The sequence below is a fragment of the Theropithecus gelada genome, chromosome 2 (genome assembly GCF_003255815.1).
Source record: "Theropithecus gelada isolate Dixy chromosome 2, Tgel_1.0, whole genome shotgun sequence".
NCBI lineage: Eukaryota > Metazoa > Chordata > Mammalia > Primates > Cercopithecidae > Theropithecus > Theropithecus gelada.
In genome coordinates, this window is record NC_037669.1 from 46055479 (window position 1) to 46079463 (window position 23985).

The 23985-nt window shown below is 48.7% G+C and overlaps 1 protein-coding gene across 2 annotated transcripts in view; it reads left to right on the top strand.

The window, feature by feature from the left end:
• Positions 1–12543: 12543 nt before the first annotated feature.
• Positions 12544–23985, top strand: part of CFAP100 (cilia and flagella associated protein 100) — a 41141-nt gene continuing 29699 nt past the window's right edge. Inside the window, exons 1-2 of one of the 2 annotated variants that reach the window (XM_025376666.1) lie at positions 12544–12583; positions 13589–13696. In XM_025376666.1, coding sequence (XP_025232451.1) covers positions 13648–13696 — 49 coding nt within the window. In that variant the 5' untranslated portion in view covers positions 12544–12583; positions 13589–13647. Of the gene's footprint in view, positions 12584–13588; positions 13697–23985 lie in introns of those variants that run through there. The other variant, XM_025376665.1, reaches the window with a different exon arrangement.

Genomic DNA, 23985 nt, shown 5'->3' on the forward strand with positions numbered 1-23985 from the left:
ATCTCCTTAGATGCAGGGAATCGCCTACTCACCACCCCATTTCCCCACAGTCTAGTTATCCAGTAGCTGGCATAGAGAGGGGAGTCCCAGTCACGCTGGCTGCATAACAAAGATGCCAGAACTTAGTAGCTAAAACAATGACAATGTTTATTTTGCTCAAAAAACTTCCAATTGCATGGGGCTGGGAGGGGATAGTAGATTTCTGCTTTGCTCAGCATCAGGTGAGGTGATGCGAAGTCTGGGGGCTGACATTACCTAAGAGATTGCTCACTCACATGTCTGGGAATCGATGCTGATTGTGGGCTGAGACCTTAGCTGGGGTTTTTAGCCAGGACACCACACATGGCCCCTCCATGTGGCCATGGCTTCCTCACTCCACGGAGGCTGGTTTCCAAGGTCAAGATTCCCAAGAGAACACCAGGAGGAAGTCATATCACCTTTTATGGTCTAGCCTTGAAAGTCATGTAGCCTCTCTGAAATTGAGGCAATAATTAATAGCCTACCAACCCAAAAAAGTCCAGGACCAGATGGATTCACAGCCAAATTCTACCAGAGACACAAAGACGAGCTGGTACCATTACTTCTGAAACTATTCCAATCAATAGAAAAAGAGGGAATCCTCCCTAACTCATTTTATGAGGCCAGCATCATCTTGATACTAAAGCCTGGCAGAGACACAACAAAAAAAAGACAATTTTAGGTCAATATCCCTGATGAAACATTGATGGGAAAATCCTCAATAAAATACTGGCAAACCAAATCCAGCAACACATCAAAAAGCTTATCCACCATGATCAAGTTGACTTCATCCCTGGGATGCAAGGCTGGTTCGTATACACAAATCAATAAACATAATCCATCACATAAACAGAACCAACAACAAAAACCACATGATTATCTCAATAGATGCAGAAAAGGCCTTCGACAAAATTCAACAGCCTTCATGCTAAAAACTCTCAATAAACTTGGTATTGATGGAACGTATCTCAAATAATAAGAGCTATTTATGACAAACCCCCAGCCAATATCATGGGCACATGAATGGGCAAAAACTGGAAGCATTCCCTTTGAAAACTGGCACAAGACAAGGATGCCCTCTCTCACCACTCCTATTCAACATAGTGTTGGAAGTTCTGGCCAAGGCAATCAGGCAGGAGAAAGAAATAAAGGGTATTCAATTAGGAAATGAGGAAGTCAAATTGTCCCTGTTTGCAGATGACATGATTGTATATTTAGAAAACTCCATCGTCTCAGCCCAAAATCTCCTTAAGCTGATAAGCAATCACAAGCATTCCTATACACCATTAACAGACAAACAGAGAACCATATCATGAGTGAACTCCCATTCACAATTGCTACAAAGAGAATGAAATACCTAGGAATCCAACTTACAAGGGATGTGAAGGACCTCTTTAAGGAGAACTACAAACCACTGCTCAACAAAATAAAAGAGGACACAAACTAATGGAAGAATATTCCATGCTCATGGATAGGAAGAATCAATATCATGAAAATGGCCATATTGCCCAAAGTAATTTATAGATTCAATGCCATCCCCATCAAGCTACCAATGACTTTCTTCACAGAATTGGAAAAAACTACTTTAAAGTTCATATGGAACCAAAAAAGAGCCCATATAGCCAAGACAATCCTAAGCAAAAAGAACAAAGCAGGAGGCATCACGCTACCTGACTTCAAACTATACTACAAGGCTACAGTAACCAAAACAGCATGGTACTGGTACCAAAACAGATACATAGACCAATGGAACAGAACAGAAGCCTCAGAAATAACACTACACATCTACAACAATCTGATCTTTGACAAACCTGACAAAAACAAGAAACGGGGAAAGGATTCCCTATTTAATAAATGGTGCTGGAAAGCTGGCTAGCCATATGTAGAAAGCTGAAACTGGATCCCTTCCTTACACCTTATACAAAAATTAATTCAAGATGGATTAAAAGCTTACATGTTAGACCTAAAACCATAAAAACCCTAGAAGAAAACCTGGGCAATACCATTCAGCACATAGGCATGGGCAAAGACTTCATGACTAAAACACCAAAAGCAATGGCAACAAAAGCCAAAATAGACAAATAGGATCTAATTAAACTAAAGAGCTTCCACACAGCAAAAGAAACTACCATCAGAGTGAACAGGCATACAGAATGGGAGAAAATTTTTGCAATGTACTCATATGACAAAGGGCTAATATCCAGAATCTACAAAGAACTTAAACAAATTTACAAGACAAAAACAAACAACCCCATCAAAAAGTGGGCAAAGGATATGAACAGACACTTCTCTAAAGAAGACATCTATGCAGCCAACAGATGCATGAAAAAATGCTCATCATCACTGGCCATCAGAGAAATGCAAATCAAAATCACAATGAGATATCATCTCACACCAGTAAGACTGGCAATCATTAAAAAGTCAGGAAACAACAGATTCTGGAGAGGATGTGGAGAGATAGGAACGCTTTTACACTGTTGGTGGGAGTGTAAAATAGTTCAACCATTGTGGAAGACAGTGTGGCAATTCCTCAAGGTAGTTACCTTTTGACCCAGCAATCCCATTACTGGGTATATACCCAAAGGATTATAAATCATGCTACTGTAAGGACACATGCACATGTATGTTTATTGTGGCACTATTTACAATAGCAAAGACTTGGAACCAACCCAAATGTCCATCAATGATAGACTGAATTAAGAAAATGTGGCACATATACACCATGGAATACTATGCAGCCATAAAAAAAAAAAGATGAGTTCATGCCCTTTGCAGGTGCATGGATGAAGCTGGAAACCATCATTCTCAGCAAACTATTACAAGGACAGAAAACCAAATACCACATGTTCTCACTCATAGGTGGGAATTGAACAATGAGATCACTTGGACACAGGGTGGGGAACATCACACACCAGGGCCTGTCAGGGGCTGGGGGACTGAGGGAGGGATAGCATTAGGAGAAATACCTAATGTAAATGATGAGTTGATGGGTGCAGCAAACCAACATGGCACATGCATACCTAGGTATCAAACCTGCACGTTGTGCACATGTACCCTAGAACTTAAAGTATAATAAAAAAGAAAAAAGAAAAGAAAAAGTCATGCAGCCTCCCTTCTGCCACCTTCTGTGTGTCGAGCCAGTTCCAAAGACCCACCCAGGATCAAGGGCATGGGAAACAGTCTGTGTCCTAATGGAGAGTAAAAAGTTTCTGAAAGAGCATGCAGGACTGGACATATTGCTTTGGCTATTTGTGGAAAACACTATCTGTCACAAACAGCTACAAAATACCTTCAACATTCCAGGGACAAACTTATTCCAAACTAGAATCCTGTACCCAGCTAATCTGTCAAGCAGGAGAACTTCTAGACATGACACTTCTCTAAAGTTTACCTCCTGCAATTCTCTTTCAGAAAGTTACTCAAAGAATGATCCACTAAAATATAAAAGTAAGTCAAGGAAGCAAAAGATACTTCCTTGCGTGAATCTAACACAAGGAGGGAGGGCAGGTGCAGGAGGGAGATCTGCAGGAAAACATACACATTTATGGCACTGATGGAATTCTCTGTGTGTTTGTTTGTTAGAAAATGACATCTGGCCGGGTGCAGTGGCTCAAACCTGTAATCCCAGCACTTTGAGAGGCCGGGGCAGGTGGATCACCTGAGGTCAGGAGTTCAAGATCAGTCTGGCCAACATAGTGAAACCTCATCTCCACTAAAAATACAAGAATCAGCCAGATGTGGTGGCAGGTGCCTGTAATCCCAGCTACTCTGGAGGCTGAGGCAGGAGAATCCCTTGAACCCGAGAAGCGGAGGTTGCAGTGAGCCAAGATTGCGCCATTGCACTTCAGCCTGGGCAAAAAGAGCAAAACTCTGTGCCCCTCATCAAAAAAGAAAAAGAAAAAGAAAATGATATCTACAGAGGTTGTAAGGATTAGTGACAATAATATACAGAAAAGAACAGATGATGATGACAATCAAATAAAATAGGACCCAGACACAGACCTATGTATCCATAGATGCTTAATATATGGCACCAATAAAAGTGCATACCAGAGGGCAAAGAATACACCTTTTTTTTTTTTTTTTTTTTTTTTTTTTTTTTTTTTTTGACATGGAATCTCACTTGTTGCCCAGGCTGGAGTGCAGTGGTGCAATCTTGGCTTACTGCAACCTCCACCTTTTGGATTCAAGCGATCCTCGTGCCTCAGCCTCCTAAGTAGCTGGGATTACAGGCATGTGCTGCCACGCCTGACTAATTTCTGTATTTTTTGTAGAGATGGGGTTTTGCTATGTTGGCCAGGCTGGTCACAAACTCCTGGCTTCAAGTCATCCACCCACCTCAGCCTCCCAAAGTGCTGGGATTACAGGCATGAACCACCTGGCCCCAGGATAAACTTTTTAATATATGATAGGCAATTGCTTATCCTAATGGAGAAAAAGTGAAATTAAGCTTCTGCCTCACACTGTGCACAAAAGTAATTTTCAAGTGAATTAAAGACCAAACTATAAAGGGGAAATTGATAAGGTTTTTGGAAAACGAAGATATGTATCTGACAAAGGACAAGTATCCGCAGGACATAAGGCACTCTTGCAAATTAGTAGGGCAAAGACAAATAACCTAATAGGAAGTGCACAAGACTTCAAGAGACATTTCAAAAAAGAGGAAAGCTGAAAGCCAATAAGCAGGTGGGAAGATGTTTGGCCTTATTGTCAACAGGGACATGCAAATTAAAGCCACAATGAGATAGGACTCTCCCAAAAGACTGGCAAAAATTAAAAGGCTTGGCAATACAGAGTGTTGGCAAGGAAGCAGATACAAGTACCCGCTGGTGGAGTATAATAGGTACAACCAGTTTGGAAGACAGGATGGCGTTATCTAGTAACACTGAACACATGTACCTCTGATGACCCAGCAGGTCCACTCAAGAGTGTGTGCCCAAGAAAAATCCTTCTTTCTGTGCATCAGGAGACATATACACAATTGGTTTTAGAAGCATTGTTTTTAAAAAGGAAAAAACTGGACACAAGCCAATGTCATCAACAGTAAAAGGAACAAATAAATTTTGCTGTATTAGTACAATGCAATCCTACTATGCAGCAATAATGAAGGATCAGCCCCAGGCACAGGCATCAGCGTGGATGGATTTCACAACCCTGAGCAGAAGCAGCCAGTCCCTGGAGAGTAAGGGCAAATGATTCCATTCCATGAAGGTTCACCAGTAAGAAAAGCCAAGCAAGTTGCTGTTGAAGAATATGTACATGGAGGGGGACGTGGTGGCTCATAAAGGGGAACGTCCAGCTTTTACCACCTTCATTGTTGTATCATTGGGATTTTTTACACCCACAATGTATTCATGCATTTCTTGTCTATTTTTGCAAACAGCATTTTGGAGAGTCGGTGAATCTATGTTTGGGTTTGCAGTTGGTTCACATTGGGGTTGGGTGAAAGCTTGTTGCTATAGGCCGGGCGCAGTGGCTCACGCCTGTAATCCCAGCACTTTAGGAGGCTGAAGCGGGCGGATCATGAGGTCAGGAGATCAAGACCATCCTGGCTAACATTGTGAAACCCCATCTCTACCAAAAAAATACAAAATAAAATTAGCCGGGCAAAGTGATGGGCACCTGTAGTCCCAGCTACTTGGGAGGCTGAGGTAGGAGAATGGCGTGAACCCGGGAGACGGAGCTTGCAGTGAGCCGAGATGGGGCCACTGCACTCCAGCCTGGGCGACAGAGAGAGACTCGTCTCCAAAAGAAAAAATAAAAAAGAAAGTATGTTGTTATAAGTTTACCAGGTGCTCTAATAAGCATCCAGTTAGTAACGGGTTTTACACTAAAGACCTTATTAGAGTTGGGGTGGACACCTTGGGTTAGGGTTTGGGGAAGATTGGGTTCAAAATGTGAGCCTGAGTCAGGATTTGGAATAAATTTGGATCTGATGAAGCCAAGGCTAGGGTGGGGCTGGATTTGAAGTCGGATGTGGTTGTGGGGTGGGGGGCACTCCTGTAATCCCAGCCCTTTGGGACTTGCCAAGGTGAGAGGATCGCTTGAGCTCAGGAATTCAAGACCGGCCTGGACAACATAGCAAGACCCTGTCTCTACAGAAAAAAATACAAAAATTAGCCAGATGTGGTGGCATGCCTGTTGTGGCTACTTAGGAGGCTGAGGTAGGACAATCGCTTGAGTCATGGAGGTTAAAGCTTCAGTGAGCCGAGATCACACTACTGCACTCCAGCCTGAGCCACAGAGCAAGATCCTGTCTCAAACAAAAAGAAACAAAACAAAACTCAATTATGCATAAAATCAGGCTGAAGGTTTGAAATCAGGCAGGGTTAGAAGTGTGAGGGTGGTCCAGGCGTGGTGGCTCAAGCCTGTAATCCCAGCACTTTGGAAGGCCAAGGCAGGCGGATCACCTGAGGTCAGGAGTTCAAGACCAGCCTGGCCAATATGGTTAAACCCAGTCTCTACTAAAAATACAAAAATTAGCTGGACGCGGTGGCGGGCGCCTGTCGTCCCAGCTACTCAGGAGGCTGAGGCTGGCGAATCGCTTGAACCTGGGAGGCGCAGGTTGCACTCCAGCCTGGGGACAGAGCGAGACTTTGCCCAAAAAAAAAAAAGTGTTAGCATTTTGGCAGAGGGGCTCTGTAGGCTTGGAGGTCCTGCCCAAAATATCTCTGTGGATTCCTGTAGCAACTCAAGGAAGGGACACTGGGGCCTGGGGAGGGGTCTTTGGCCCCTTCGGCGCCCCGCCTGCGAGCTAGGAACTGTGGGGACTCGCAGTGGGCGAGCGAGCCCAGGTCGCGGCAGCGCTGTCTGCGCGGTCGTCTTGACGCCTGACCAGGGCCAGTTTTCAACTTGTTTACAAGCCTGCGTCACCGGGAACCTTTCACCGCCGCCTGGGACAAAAGGTTCCTCTTTTGTAAGTGCCTTCTGGGCAGAAAGGGCATTCGCCGACCAGCGCACTGGCCGGTGCAGGGCGCCACGCCGTGGCGGATGCGGACAGCGCGCAGCCCGTTCGCCCGTCTGCCCCCTAGCGCCCCGCTCTTCCCGCCGCGCGCGTCATCTGCGCATAGCCTCGGCCACCAGCCTCCTTTACGTAGTCCACCCACCCACAGCGTCCTGCCGTCCTCGCCCCGCCCACCCACAGGCTCCCCGCAGTCCGCGCCTGGTCCACCCACGCACTCATCTGCGCGTGGCTCAGACAGACATGCACTGTCCACTCCCTCCACAGGAATTTCATCCTTTCATGGAAACAACTTATCCTCCCGTCCACTCTCCATTCCCCATCCACTGTCCATTGACTCAGTTAACAAATTATCTAATGAACACCTTCCGGGTGCTCCGGTTGCGGTCAGAGTGTCACAGGACAAGACCAGCCTGGCCAATATGGTTAAACCCAGTCTCTATTAAAAATACAAAATTTAACTGGACTCGGTGGCGGGCGCCTATAGTCCCAGCTACTCAGGAGGCTGCCCTCTGGGACCTGCAAGATAGCAGAGGAGACACCAGCAGAAGTCCTCGTGAAGTGACTATGGCTCTGGGGGCACAAAGAGGACATATCAGCCCACACTTGGGCGCAGGGGTGGTGGGGTTGGGGCTGAGACGGAAAGACTAACTGGGGAAGAGATGGAAAGAGGACAAGGTCGAGGCCCTTAGCAGGGGCTTGGCAGAGGGAAAGTCCTGGAAACTAAGTGGGCTCCAGGCGGAGGGCACCGAGGAGCCCCGGGAGGAGAGGCCAGACCCGAAAGTCCTCGTCAGCAGCGCGACAGAGCGCGGGCATCACCCACCCGGGAGTCACGGTGCCCCCAGCGATTTCTTCTACTTTTCACTGTTTTGTTATTATAGAAGTAATACATGTCTACAACTTCATCGTAAAGAAAAATGAGAGCGAGCAATAGGAAAAAAATAATCAGCCATAATCCCGCCTCGCAGATATAGTTTTCGGTGTATGTGCACATATGGGGTTTCCCCAGGCATCCGCGGAAGAGCGGCGCTCCTGGGCTAGATGAGGGGGGAACCCAGAGCGAGCTGCCTGCCTCAGGGCTTGCAGACACCTGGGTGGGGATGTCATGGAGTGGGTGCTCTGACCAAGCCAGAATCCATTCAGATCACCCCATCCCCTTCCTAACACAACGGATGCCGTCCAGGCACCCGCCCTATGGCCCCGGGATGGGGCCTCCCACAGAGTCCCCAGCTTCCACCCCTGGCAGCGATTGGTTTAGACATGCAGTTTTTTGGCTAAGATATGAGGAGAGGTGTACTGAGGAGCTTCTCATGAGAAATTTCCTTGTAAGTCATTTCTGGTGAAGCTTTCTGTTTCTTGAAGCAAAATACAACCTAAATGATGTCTGAAACTAGTGTAAAGATGACCTTCCCTGGGCTCCTGGGCTAAATCACACCGTCCTGGGGAGCACACCTAACGCTCACATCTCCTGCCCTTCCTCCTGTGTCTGGATCCCATCCCAGCCTCCTCAGCACCATGGTCCCTCCAGCTTGCCTTCTGCCTCCATACACCCTCTCCCTCTGTGTGTGTGTCTCTTTCATTTCCTCTATGCCCACAACCTGGTCTAGTCTCAGCCCCTCTTCCCGGTTGACCACAGTCCCCTAACCACCTGGGACCTGCACCCCCCTCCCCCACCGCCTGTGGAGACCATGCCCAGGAGCACATCCGGGACCCAGGCCAGTGCCATGCACCTTTCTCACCCCCCATGCTGCATGCCCCAGCATCCTGCCCTCTGAACTGGGGTTCTGGCTTTAATGACCTAGCCTCCACCAGAGCTGCGGGGAAGACCAGGGTCATTTCCCCAGTCCCACTGTGGGTCTGCACACCCATAAGAGAGCAAGATGGAGCCACTGCCAGGACCCTCGAAAGTGCTGTCCAGGGCACTTTCTCCTCTTCCTCATCACCCATCCATCTCAGTCCCCCAGAAGATACTGAAACTGCTCACACCAAGGTCAACCAATTTGTTGGCAAATCCAATGAACACTCTTCAGTCCCTCTCGCTTGGCCACTCAAGAGCACTGGGCAATGTGGACCCCTTTCTTCTTCTCCTTTTGAACATATTTATTGAGATATAATTTACATGTCTAAACTTCACCAATTTAAAGTGCATTTACTATATTCAGAGTAAATCTAATGTTCATCATAGTCTAATTTTAGAACATTTTCATCACCCTAAAGAGCAAAATCCCATCTCCATTAGCCACCACTGCCCATTTGCCTGTTTCCCCAATTCCATCTAGGCGCCTCCATAGGATATGTGGTGTCTTGTGACCACATATGAGCCTAGTCTTACTCTGGGCTCCAAGACCTTTTTTTTTTTTATTCCACTAGCACTGTTTCTCTGACACTGTGGTCAAATGTGATATGCCTGGGATGTGGATGCCAAAAGTCATCCCTGTTTTTTTCCAGACTCCAATCACATTATCTGTCCATCTGAGCTGGCAGGAAAGCAATCTGATTAATGTGATTGCTCACAAAATATAAAAAGCATGCCAAGCTAGAGCACCTGGCACTGGGTGGGGACACATGCCCAGAGAGGGAGGGGGGATGGGGCTTCAGACACTCTTTAAGGACTTTGCAGCTTTCCCCTGAAACACGGTAGACAAAGTCCTGCCGGTCACAACCCATGCAGGGGATCCTAGGGCAGTGTAAGTAGTGCAAAGAGCTCATATCACTGTCCTCCCCGTGGAAAGCCCTTGACTCACCATGAAGCACGGTAGACATGGCTGTCATTCTCCATATCCTACCACCTCTCAGCAAAAGGAAAACCCACAAGTGAGAGATCTGGGCATCTAAGGCATTTTACCTTGAAGGTGACCCTCCAATTCTCCCTGGCCTGCTGTGCTGCAGAACAACAGTGAGACCAGGTGCTGCAGAAAAGAAACACGAGCTGCTCTCTCAGGCTTTGTCATTCTGGTAGACCTCTGAATACCCTGTCTGGATACAGGACAACCCTTGATCCCCCTGGTTTCTGAGTCCCTCCTCCCACGGCAGAAGCCAGAGATCTTGTGTGGAAGGCCCAAGGTGCAAGCAGGTGATCCAGGTGCTGCCTGCCAGTCAGGAGTACAAAGCCGACTTCAGATCACAGCATGGTCTCTGCCGGAACGCGCCTGCCATGGCTTTGGGCTCCGCTCCAGGCTACAACATCTCCCAGCCTGATTCCCTGTTGTCCTACGGAGTCTGGGGGCACCCCCATGTCCTTTTCTCCTTTAACTGGCTATAGTTGCTTTCTGTTGTTTATTCCCAAGGGCCCAGACTGATACACCTTGTTTGAGGAGGAAAATACGAAATCAGAAATACAAATTTCTCCTTTAAGAAGACTGTTAGCTTTCCCAAAGTGTTCGATTATGAACATTTTCAAGCTTCAAACATACAGAAATGTTGGAAGACTTTTGAAGCAGACACCCACATGCCCGCTGCCTGGGCTGGCCAGCTCACAGGCCACTACAATTCACCACACAGCCAGCCAGCCGCCATCGCTCCACCAATCACCCACCTGATTTTAAAAATTAGCTTTCAATCAGCAAATGGTATTTTTAGTTAGATCTGTTAGGCTAAGACTAAAAGTTCCAAATCAGGTCACGTTTTCTAGGTGGTTTTCTTTCTAACCTTGTAAGCTACCAAGAGCAAAAACAAAGGCCAGAACACACAAACTGACTAGAGAACTTGCCTTTATTATGAAATACACCTTTGGACTTGTGGGGTTTTTTTTTCCCCAAAGCTTGTGCATCACTGTCTGGGATAACTGCATAAAATGGTAGGACGATTCCTGGCGAGAGGCAGTGTGTTCTAGGTAAGAGCAGAGCTGCAATCCACTGCCTCATTGTGTCCCTGCTCTGTCCACACGGCAACTCATGCAAAGGTAGGGTGATCATATGGGTGAAATGGGTGGATTGGTGTCAAGCGCGTGGAACAGCAACTGGCACATAGAAAACACTCTGTAGGGTTCATGGGGAGATTCACGACAGTTCATAAACGGATCTGTTGAGAACAATGAATGGGCAGGAGCCTGGGTACCTTTGTTCTCTTTGGGTCACTTATGTTCTAGCTTCCTAAAAGCCTCATTAGAACACCTTGTGTTTAGATAAACCATTTCAAAAACACTTGCTTTTCTACTTGAGTCACCAGTTCATGAAGTGCTTCTGGTGGTCTGCTGAAACCTAAATCGGAGGCACAGCTTTTTGATCTGCTTTGATGGTTTGTAGGGAGATAAGGCTGCAGAGCTAGGCTGGGGCCGGGTCATTGAGGTCTTTGAACGTCAGTGTAAGGAGCCTCTCTCCTAAGGGTAAAGGGACTACTTGTCTTTCAGCATATTTGACACTAGCAGCTGTAACAAACACACACGTGCACACATGCACACACACACACTACACGTGCACATATGTGCACATGCACAAATCACTTATGTGGCTTAACACAATACCACGTTCTTCCTCCCTTGTGCAACGCCCACTGTGGATACTGCAAGTTGGGACACTATTCTACCAGCAAAGATTCAGGGATCCCTGCTCCTTCCATCTTGCTAGCTCCCCCTCACTCCCACCCCTAGCTCCAGTGGAGTTCCTGTTGTGGATGTGGTCTTCCCACCCACTACACCGGCCTTAGGCAGAGCCTGGCACAGCTGGGATCTTCACTGGGACGACATTGCTGGGCTGCAGACTGCTCCAGAGTCCCTCCAGAAACCCATAAATGTCCCCAAAAAGATGAGTCCCTGACTGTGCTCTCAGCTCCAAGTAGCCTTTGTCAATCTCTCAATCCCCATAGATACTGGGAAAATCTAGGAATATGTTCAGAACTCAAAGAGGGGTCTCCTGCTGCTGCTTTTTGTGGGGAGGCAGGATCCCTGAGCCGGGGGACCAGACACCCAGGTGCCCCTGGCTGCAAGCAGCTGGTGGATCTAGACACCCAAAACTTGCCCTGGTCTGCATGGCCTCATCCTCTCGCTTGTCCCACTATGATGGGTCTAGCTCGCTCGGTAGAGCAGTGGCTTTCCAACCCTAGCCAGCACTGGGGTATCACGTGGACTTGTCAGGACACAGATTGCTGGGCTCCACCCCGAGTTTCTGATTCTGGGGTGAGGACTGAAAACTTGCTTTTCTAACGAGTTTTTTGATGCGCCTTGAGAAAGTGCGATCCCTCCCCAGGAAAGAACCAGGGCTATTTTTGTTCCAAAAGCATCCATTCTGGGCGCCCTCTTCAGCGCTTGGCACGTGGTGAATAAATCAATCAGGATGAAAGAAAGGAGCCGGCCCAAGTGCAGAGTGATGAATGAACCTCAGAGGAAGAAACCCGCGTTCACCAGGCCCCGGGCTTGGGCCAGGCGCTGTCCTGGCGGCGTCAGGGTGGACATCTTCCCAGGAGCTCGGACCCAGCAGCTGTGCCCCGCGCCCTGCCCGTCCAGCGGCCCGCAGGCCCAGCCCTCACGCGCCCAGCCTCCGCGGCCTTTGTGGCGTCACAACCAGCCTGAAGAATGGTTGCCTTGGAGACGTAAACCCAAGAGCCCTGCTCCTGGAGCTGAGAACTGCAGCGCGGAGGCTTCGGAGTGAGCCCAGGCAGTTGGGGCCGGTGGGTGCGCGCGGGGCCGGGGTAGGCAGGGCGCGCGGGGTCTGTGAGGGCGCGTGGGGGCGGCGGCAGAGGTGCGAAACCAGGGCCCGAGGGGCGCGCGTGGCCGGGAGCGGACCTCTCATGCGCGCCTTGCAAGGCGCCTTGCAAGGCCCCCCGCCCTCTGCTCGCATGACACTTGCTTGAAACACAACCATCTACCATCCACCCCATCTGTCCTACCACCCACCCCATCTGTCCTACCATCCCTGTGCACCTTGCTGTGTGGCCCGGGGCCTGGCAGAGCGCAGGTGTTAGGAGGAGACCCTGCGAACCCCAGGCTCACCCAATAGGGGGATGTAGCAGGAATGCGGCGGGAATGGCACAAGCCTAGAGCCCTGGGCCCCTTCCAGAGGCAGCCCCTCCTGACTGTGACTTTGGACACCTCGCTGAATCTCTGCTTCCTCCCCTGCAAAAATGAAAATTCATTCAACGGATGAAGTTAAGGCGTGCCAAGGGTATGTCAGGAGCTTGGATGAGCAGAAAAGACCCCCTGTTCTCATGGAGCTCACATTTTAGGGGGAAATAGACAATGAACAGATTTTTCAAGTGATAATCAGATAGTGGGAATTGCACAGAAGAAAATAAAGGCCACACCGGGGTGGGGAGGAAGAAACCACTTTGGATGGGATGGTGAGAGGTCTCTCTAAAGAGGTGACATTTGAGCTCGGAATTGAAGAGAGGGGAGCCCACTACCCCCATCTGGGTATGGGAGAATATTTTTTTGGCTGAGGAGGCCGAAAATGCAAACCCTCGAGGCCAAGACTGATGTGTTCTAAGCACAGAAAAAGTAGGCAGCTAGAGCCACGTCCAGGAGAGAAAAGTGGACCCTCGGGTGGGAGAGGCAGGGAGCAGGCAGGTGTCCCCATACGGTGAGCCCTCAACAAATGCCGGTGGCTGTCAGCCACCCAGGGGAAGGGAGCTCTGGGCTTAGGGACCACCAGACTTAAGCACTGTGTCACTCCCCAGGTGAGGATCTCCTTTAGAAGAGGAGAAGCCTTGCATCAACCTCTTGGGCCTTAGCCAAGATGTCTGAGACACTGTCCAATATAGTCTCCAAGAACATGACCAATGACAGTAAGTACTGGGCCAGGGTGGGCACTCTCAGAGGTCAGGGGCAGCCTCAGAACCTTTCCAGCTCCCTCACGGGTTAAGGTGGCTGTAAACCAAGCACTAGGCAGGAGTCATAGATCTGCCCATTTTCCTTGAGACAATGCATGTGGGTTCCCTGCAGCTGCTGTAACAAAGCACCACCACAAACTGGGGGGCTGAAGCCACAGACATTTGTTTTCTCAAGCTCTGGGGGCTGGATGTCTGAGATCAAGTGCCCACAAGGCCAGGTCCCTGCGAGGGCTCTGACCGAGAACCCATTCCAGGCCTCTCTCCCGGCTTCCGCTGCTTTGCAGGCAATCCTTGGTGCTCTTTGGCTTGTAGAAGCATCACTCCCATCTCAGCCTTCCTGCCCAGGTGGTATTCTGCCTGTGCGTGTCTGTGTCCAAATTTCCCCATTTTACAGGGACCCCATCACATTGGATTGGAGGCCCACCCTGCTCCAGAATGGCCTCAGCTTAGTGAATTACAGCTGCAAAGACCTTATTTCCAAACAAGGTCACATTCTGAGACAGCGGGGGTTGGGACTTCAACATATGAATTGGGATGACACAATTCAACCCACAATAGACCATGAGGAAGGTGTCGCCGTGAAGGTGAGCTTCTCTCAGCACCCCTCTGACCACAAATGCCAGGCTGGGCTCCAAGGTGGTGGTCAGCTGGCACTATTCCCTGGATGGAACTTGCCTGCCCTGGGGAATTACATGCATTTGCCAGGATCTCACACAGGGTGGCGCTGAGGGAGGCTGCCCAGGCCCACCTGGGGCCCTTCAGCTTTTCTGTTGGAATTTAATTTGGTTTTGACCAGGCATAGTATTTCGTGGCTCAAAATTCAAAAGTGTGTAAAAGCCCCTCATTGTGAAAAGCCCCTCCCACCCTGTCAAAGGCACCCAGTGCCCTCTCCTTAGAGGTAGCCAGTGTCACCTGTCTCTTCTAGGCTACCAGCTCAGTGCACGTACAGGAAATGTGTGTAGATGGGGTTTGTTCTTTTCTTACACAGAGACCACACAATGAAAACCCTGTCTGCACCTTAATTTTTAAAATTAACCCATACATTGTGGAGACTGTTCCTTATCAATACATCAAGAATTCGCTTATACTTTTTGTGCTTTTGAGCAGAATAGTAATCTTTCAGTATGGCTCTATCATAATTTATTAACCAATTCCCTGTTCATATGGGTGATTAGCTTGTTTCAGAAAGTGTGCTGCTATAAACAGTGACCTCCACCATTACACTTATGCATGCACATGCTCTCTCGTTCTCTTTTTTTGCTCCAGAGTAAATTTTAAAATGAAAAAAGGCTGGAATCGGGTTTTAAAAAAAAAAGGCTTTAAAATGTTTATAGATAACAAATTAACTCTCAGTATGCCCATAAAACAATGCAGATAATTATGCTACCACAAGACAGTTGAAAGACATGTAAACTATATTAATTTGTTTATTTGTATGAGGGGGAGTGCCTACCTGGGGTACCCTGTGACCCTGTGGCATTGGTAGTCCCTCGAGATTGACTGGGGGCCTGTGCATTTGTGAGAAAACCATGCCAGACAGGCAGAGCCAGGATTGGCACCCAGGGCCGGGGGTCTCAGATTTGGGTGGGTCAGGGAGTTTGGCATGGGCAGTGCAGGGGACCTGGCCAGGGGGTCCAGTCTGGAAGACTGCTGAGCTCTGTGTCCTGGGGTCAGCTGCAGGAGCTGGGACAAAGGTAGGACAGAATGACACTGAACCACCTGGGGTGAGAGGTTTGGGGATGCTGAGCCAAGTACAGATAGGACCCCAGCCTTAGCCAGAGGGCCCAGGGCAGGGGCCTGGAGGGCAAGTGGGGAAAGGGCATTATAGGTGGCCAGCCAGGCCCAAAGGCCCTGAGGTGGGAGAGGGCGTGGCGTGTTCAAGGGAGAGACAGGAGGCCAACATGGGCCAACTGGGTAGGGCCTGTGGCCCAGGAGGACTATTGGCCTCTGCCCAGATGACGGGAAGGATTTAAGAGGGAGACTGTTCAGTGTCTAGCTTTACGACTTTTGTGATAAAAGCCAGCAGAGGGGCTGGTTTGGCCACAGCCTCTCTTGAGACCTTGAGCAAGGCCTCGCCCCTGAAGCAGAGGATGGAGGGCACCTAATGGAAACCCTGGCCAGGCTGAAGAGTCAGGGAAAGCCAGAGTGGACCACAGGCCTCCCTGCCGGCGGGGGGGAGTGGTGGGGCCGCAGGAGTGCCCAGAGCTCTGGCCCTGTACCCTCAGCTCCCAGCCCAGTGAGGGACCAGTTCCAGGAGAGGGGCCTGCAGCTGGTCCTTCTGGGCCAGAACCCTGCCCGTGCCTCACTGTGGGGAGTTTGTTCCTTGAGCAGCCAAATATATTTCCCAGGACACCAGACTCCAGGTACAAGACTCCAGGAGGAGCGGGTTGGGAGAGGCTTGGCCCTGCTGAAGGAGCCGTGCTCACACACATCAGATCAGGATGCCCTGCAGGCTCCTGCTGCTGCTTCTCAAGTCCACGTCCCCCACAATGGGAGCATTCAGGAAGGGCATGGGATCTAGAGAGGTTGTTAAACCCAGATGGCCAGGCCGTCCCCCTGCCAGTTCTGGCTATGAGGGATGCGAAGGGCTGGAGGCAGGAGTTTAATTTAGCAGTGTGGAGAAACATGGTCTTCAGTAATCTAACCTTCATCTTGGGACATCCGAAGCCTGGCCTGGTGGCCTGGTGGGCAGAGTGGGCCGTCCACACATGCAGCCCGCACCACGCCACGCAGGGACCTACAGTCATTTCACTAATATTTATGGAGCACCTACCGTGTGTCAGGCACTGTGCTGGGCTGGGGCACAGAGGACCATGAGACAGGGGCGCCTGCTCTCTGAGCATTTAGGAGAGTGCAGCAAACAGCTCTCACCTTCACTGGCTCCATCCATTCCTGCAGCCCTGGCCAGGCCAGGCCTGCTTCACTCCCACTCAGTATCTTAGCGCTGCTGTGTCCTCCACAGGGAATGCTCTTCCGGATTTTCCTGGGACTGCCTCCCTCATGCCCCACAGGAGCTCACTTAGATGTCAGCTCCACAGGGGGGCCTCCCCTAAACAAGGTAAAACGCAGTGCCCCGCCTGCCCTACGTCCCTCATTGCTGTTCCCTGTTTCATTTTCTCAGTGACACGTTCTACCCTCTGGCCTCTTGACCCTTCCTCACTTATGTTGCTTACTGTCTCACTCCCATCCAGCAGGGGCATTTGTGCCCCCAGAGCCTGGCACATCACAGACCTCAGTCAAAACCTGTTAGCCTACAAGCTCTCCCTCTAAGATCAGTAGCAAAACAGTGAAGCCCACATTCACCACTACTGTTCAACATTGCACTGGAAGATCTAGCCAGGGTCATTAGGCAAGAAAAAGAAAAAAAGAAGTAAAACATCCAGATTGAAAAGGAGGTAGTAAAACTATTCACAGATGACACAATCCTATATATAGAAAATCTCAAAGAATCCACAAGAAAGTTACTAGAGTAAATGAATGAACTCAGCAAAGTTGCAGGTTACAAGACCAACACAGAAAAACCAGTTTGTCTCTGTTCACCAGCAATGAACAGCCCATAAAGGAAATGGAGCAAGCAACTCATTGACAACAGGGGTGACGTCATGGCGTCATGGCAGAGTAGGAAGCTCCAGAAATCCCTCCCCTGAAACAATTGTGCTGGTGTGAATTATCAGAAGCAACTATTCTGAAACTCTGGAGTTTAGTGAAATGCTTGCAGCTTGCAGGGAAGATCTTGATGAGGAGGCTGGGACATTTTAGTGAATTTTTAGCATTTTCTGGAGCGGCTGTACCAGCCTCCAGCCTGCAGCAGGCAGCAGGGAGAAGGTGGCCTGCATTCTTGGTACAGCTTGCTAGTGCCAGGGTGGGAAATAAGGATCTTGTCCTCCAAAAATCAGGCTGTGTGCTTGATTGCTGACCATGGCTTGCTTCTGAGGGGCCTACTCAGTGGCTGACCATTGTTCCAACTCCACAGGCTAAAGCAACCTCCTGGCCCTGTTGGTCAAGGGCTGTCCTTCCCCACCCCCTCCACCCTCAAGAGAGCTAGACTTTTATCTGAGATTAGCTCACATTTAGAAATCTTTGACAAATGATTAATATCAAGAATATAGAAAGAAATCCTAACACTCAACAACAACAACAAAAAGCAAACAACGCAATTCAAAACTGGGCAAAGGACTTGAATGATAATTCTCAAAAGATGATATGTAAATGACCTACAAGCAGGAGAAAAGATACTCAACATCATCAGTCATTAAGGGAATGCGAATCAAAACCAAAATGAGACCTAACCTCACACCCATTAGGATGGCTACTATCAAAAAATAAAAACAAAAATAACAGGTGTTGGCGAGGATGTGGAGAAAATGAAACCCTTTTACATGTTGGTGAAAGTGTAAAATGATTCAGCCACTGAGAAAAATAGGCAGTTCCTCAAAAATGTAAACATTATTAACATGTGATCCAGCAATTCTACTGCTAGATATGTACCTAAAAGAACGGAAAGCAGGAATTCAGCTATTAGCACACGCATGTTCACAGCAGCATTATTCACAAGAGCCAAGTGGTGGAAGCTGCCTGAGTATCCATCGGTGGAGGAACAGATACAGAAAATGTGGTCCATCCGTGCAGAGGAGCGCTATTCAGCCTCAAAAGGGAAGGGAATTCTAATACATGCTACAACACAAATGAGCCTGGGAAACCTTATACTGGGTAAAATTAGCCAGACACGAAAAGACAAATACTGTATGATTCCGCTCATATAAGTGAGTGGAGCAGTTAGAGTCACAGAGACAGAAGGTGGAATGGAGGCCACCACGGCTGGGGAGGGGAGGATGGGGAGTTGTTAATGCACACAGAGTTTCAGTCTGGGGGGATGAAAAGTTTTTGAAATAGGTATTGGTTGTGGTTGTACAACATTGTGAATGTAATTAATGCTATTGAGTTGTACACCTAAAACCAATTAAAATAGCAAATTTTATATTATATATATGTTACCATACTAAAAAGGTTTTAATGGCATAAAATGGCAAATCATATATATATATTATATATATAGTATGTATGTTACTGCAATCAAAAAATATGTTCTTAAAATGTATTAAATAAGTGAAGTAAACAACTAAATAGGATGGTTCCCAGCAGTGCTGAAATAGGAGGCTGATTCAGTGATTGTGGTGGGGAGCATTTAGACAGGGGGATCAGGAAGGCTTCCTGGAGGAGGTGACATTTCAGCAGAGATGGGGAATGATGGAGAGAGTGTCCCGGGAGAGGGAGCAGCAGGTGGGAGGAGGAGGGGATGGAGGGAGGTGTGGCTGTGCCCAGCTGCAGGGGAGGACACTGACCTGTGAATGGGGATGAGATGTGGCCCAATTCTGTGGAAAGCATCCCTGCCAAACCCTGGTCCTTCTGTGGCTCCCAATGGCCTCATCCCTGTGCTCCCCAGTGTCACACCCCACCAGTCATGCTGGCCCCAGTGGCTCCTCTTCAGGTCTGCCTGCAGCCTTTGCCTCCATGACCCCACGATGTCACCACACTCCCCTTGGGGCTCTGCTCTGATGGTGCGTCCTCCGTGGGCTCCCTGGTTGCCACAGCCACTGGAATATCTCTCACTTCTCTTTATTTTGTTTGCTTGTTGCCTGTCCAGAAGGTGGACTCCAGGAAGGCAGGCATGGCACCTCTTTCAGGGCGGCATCCCCAGCCACACCTGACCCTGAGAAAGTGCCCACAGCTGTGGCTGAGCGGATGCTGAGTGAGCACGCATCACCCTATGTCCCAGCCCAGAGACGGCCAGAGTCCTTCCATCACTGCGCCCAAGCGCTGCTCTGCAGCCCCTGGTGGGGACTCCGAGGAGACCTGGCCACTGTCTGGCACCATCACTAACCTAGTCCTGGGAGTGGTGAGGGATGGGACAGACATGGCTCCTGCTGGTTTAAAACACAGGTTTTATTATTGCTCAGTGTGGTGAGGCCAAAAGAGCAGGAGATGACTGCCACTGGATAAATGGCTGCTTACTCATAGATCCCTAGGACAGAGAGGGTGCACCACGCAGGGCTGTGTGGGGGAAGCTGCAGGGTCAGGCAGGAAGCTGAGGGAGAGGGGGATGTGGTCAGGAGCCTCCACTATGGAATCACAGGAAGGAAGCAGGTGAGGGAGCAGGTATAGGACTGATTTGCAAGAATAGTTTTGGGGTTCTAGGGCACAGGGCTGCCCCTGGTTGTCTGGTGCTGGCTCTGGGGGGAGAGGGCAGGGATCAGTGGTCTTGAGAGTGAAAGTCTGATAGAGGCTTTGGCTGGGATGTGGGCTCTGGATTGGGTGGTTTGCATTTGAAAGGTGTGCTCTGGGCAAGTCATTTTCTATCTCCAGGGATTGGCTAATCCTAGGGCGAGGGGAGGGAAGGGAAGGTCCTCTAGGCTCAGGAAGGCCCCAGAGGTCAAAGCATCTAACTGAGAAGGTAAAAGGCATGGTTAATATGCCTGCCCTCCAGGAGTTTACTGCCTAGGGGGTCGGGGGTGGGGGGTGCAGTCCAGACTTGCTGTGGGAGTCCAGGTAAGGGCAATCACAGAGAACCAGCAAATAGGGTGCAGGTGGCAGGGGTGGCTGGGTCCAGTGCTCCTCAGGAGAGAGTCTGTGGGATCTGGAGACTGACTGAGATCAGGTATGGAATGAAGGAGAAGAGGGCGTTGGGGATGCCTTGTCTCCTCAGTGACACCTGTGCATCACAGTGCTGTTTGCTGAGATGGCCAAGGCCAGGGGTGGAGCAGGTTCCGCAGGAGGGGGAAGGCCAGGAGCTCAGTTGGCGATGTGTGGGTGTCAGTGTCCGGTAGGAAACTCCCAGCCGAGACTCTGAAGAGGCTACTGTGGATGGAGGCCCAGAGGTCAGGAGAGTGGGTGGAAACATGAGGGCATCAGCAAATCCGCTGGGGCCGGAACTGAAGCCATGGGCACTGGTGAGGCGTCTAGGAGGAAAGGAGAGAGAATGGCCCAGGACACAGCCCAAAAGACTCTGATGGATAGACGATACAGGGACCTTCCAATGTTCGGAACTCATGTCACATGAATGGAGTGCCCAGTCAAGTGTATTTTATCTTTTTTTTTTTTTCTGCGACAGGGTCTCACTCTGTCACCCAGGCAGGAGTGCAGTGGTGCAATCTCAGCTCACTGCAATCTCCACCTCACCGGTTCAAGTGATCTTCCTGCCTCAGCCTCCAGTGTAGCTGGGATTACAGGTGCACCATCATGCCTGGCTAATTATTGTATTTTTAGTACAGATGGGGTTTTGCTGTATTGGCCAGGCTGTTGTTGGACTCCTGGCCTCAAGTAATCTGCCTGCCTCAGCCTCCCAAAGTGCTGGGATTACAGGCGTGAACCACCGCACCTGGCCTATTTTATCCTTTTTTATGAGAAAGTTTCACAACCAGTTCATTCTTTCCCTATTTCTCCTGAATTATTATAAAAGTAGACTTATACCTTAATAGAAACTTTTTAAGTTAAAAAATTAAATCATGTTAAAATACTAGAAGAAAACACAATAATTTTCTAAAAAATATTTAAACTTCAGTGGCAGAATGCCTTTCTAAACAAGACACTAAATCCCAAAGCATTTCTTTAAGTGAAAGTTTAATTTTCATACAAGGAAAATGAATGATAAAGTCAAATTGCCTGAAGGAGAATTATTTTCAGCATATCTGACAAATGAGCCAGTGTCCATCAATATAATAGATGAAGGTTTTCAAGAATCATCTAGAAACTAGAACACTTCAGTAGAGAAATGGGCAAAGGATACTCACAGAATGAGGCAAGAAATGGATAATTAACATCCGAAAAGACACACAGTTTCTTCCGAATTAAGAAATGCAAATGAAAGCTGAGATGCCCTTTGTGACCTGTTAGAGTGACAGTTTCCGGTGTAGGGAAAGCAGTCCCACTAAAGTTGGTGATGGGAGAGTATCAAGCTAAAATAACCAAAAGAGTCAGAATCAGGTTTAGAGTTTCTCCAAGCACAAAGTTGAGGACAGGTCACCAGTAATCAGAGATCCAGAGAATGAAAGCCCATGTTCCAAAGTATAGAAGTTTAAGATTGTTTATCTAGACAAAGCTTTGGGAAGTTTAGCAGAATTTCAGTATCCTTCTATGGAAGGCTGCACGCACATTACAAGGATCTGACTTGCTAAGGGATCCTTTTCTCTCTGGACAGGTATATTTATCATTCCACACTGCAGATGCAACTGTCATGGGGTCCTGGGTGCCATCTGCTCTGAATTAGGTATGGAACAATAAAGAGGCAGTTAATCTGTAACAAAGTCTAGTGATTGGAAGCGGGAGTTCTGGTGTCCGGTCTCCCGGTCATTCACAGAGCAGGAACAATGAGGTTTTGTTTCTGAGATGGTCTCGCTCTGTCGCCCAGGCTGGAGTGCAGTGGTGCAATCTCGACTCACTGCAACCTCCGGAGGAGGGTTACTCCCTAAGAAGCAGAACTGCAAACAGGTTATGTACGTCAGGTGCCAGGACTTAACTTCCTCCTTGGCCTAATAAATTTAGAGCATTCTGAAATTTTATTTTATAAGAGTAACCATTACAAAAATTCGGAAATTGCAAAAGATGTTAGAAAAAAAACCCCAGGGTCCTCCGAGGGACTTGGCTAAGTATGGATGAGACTTGTGCGTGAACAGATGAATTTTCTTTTTTTCTTTTTTTTTTTGGGGACAGAGTCTCTCTCTGTCACCCAGGCTGGAGTGCAGTGGCGTGATCTCGACTCACTGCAACCTCCACCTCCCGGGTTCAAGTGATTCTCCTGCCTCAGCTTCCCGAGTAGTTGGGATTATAGGCATGCACCACCACGCCTGGCTTATTTTTGTATTTTTAGTAGAGACGGGGTTTCACCATGTTGGTCAGGCTGGTCTCAAACTCCTGACCTTGTGATCCACCCGCCTTGGCCTCCCAAAGTGCTGGGGTTACAGGCGTGAGCCACCGTGCCCAGCTTTTTTTTTTTTTTTTTTGAAACAGAGTCTTGCTGTGTCACCCAGGCTGGAGTGCAGTGGCACGATCTCGGCTCACTGCAACCTCCACCTCCTGGGTTCAAGCAATTCTCTTGCCTCAGCCCAAGTAGGTGGAACTACAGGCGCACACCACCATGCCCGGCTAATTTTTGTATTTTTAATAGAGACACGGTTTCACTATATTGGCCAGGATGGTCTCAATCTCCTGACCTTATGATCCACCCACCTCAGCCTTCCCACTGGGATTACAGGCATGAGCCACTGCACCCAGCCACAGATGATCTTTCTTTCAAGTCTTAAAATTGTGATAAAATACACATAACATTGACCATCTTAACTATATTTAAATGTATGGTTCAGTGGCATTGAGCACATTCACATTGCTGTGCGACCATCACCACCCTCCATCTCAGAACTCTTCTCATGGCCAGACTGAACCTCCATCCCCACTGAACACTAGCTCCCCATTCCCCCTCCCCTAGCCCTGGTGACCACTGTTCTACTTAGTCTCTGAATGCTCTAGGGACCTCCTGTGAGTGGCAGCATACAGCATTTGTCCTTTGGGGCTGGCTTGTTTCACTAAGTGTAATGTCCATAAGGTTCATTTCCGTTTTTGTGTGTAAGCAGGTGAGTTTTTTAGTGAAAAAGCAAGGGCATATAAGTGTATGTTCTTTTGCCAAAGAAACAGGTAAAAAAACAGTGCATAAAATACTTCTAGTCAGATCTGCAAAAATCTTGGCCGGGCACAGTGGCTCACACCTATAATCCCAGAACTTTGGGAGGCCAAGGCAGGTGGATCACCTGAGGTCAGGAGTTTGAGACCAACCTGGCCAACATAGTGAAACCCCGTATCTACAAAAAATACAAAAATAAGCTGGGCGTGGTGGTGCACACCTGTAGTCCCAGCTACTTGGGAGGCTGAGGCAGAAGAATCGCTTGAACCTGGGAGGTGGAGGTTGCAGTGAGCTGAGATCGTGCTACTGCACTCCAGTCTGGACAACAGAGCAAGGCGCCATCTCAAAAATAAAACAAAATAAAATAAAATAAATAAAATATATAGGTATCAAAAGCTTCAGGTGAGGCTATTTCATCATATCAATACATCAAACCTGTGTTGTTTGAAATATGTGCTATATATGTGCATTGCTCTTTCATTCTTTCTTGTTTTAGAGACAGGGTCTCACCCTGTCACCTAGGCTGGAGTGCAGTGGCATGATCATGGTTCACTGCAGCCTCAACCTCCTGGGC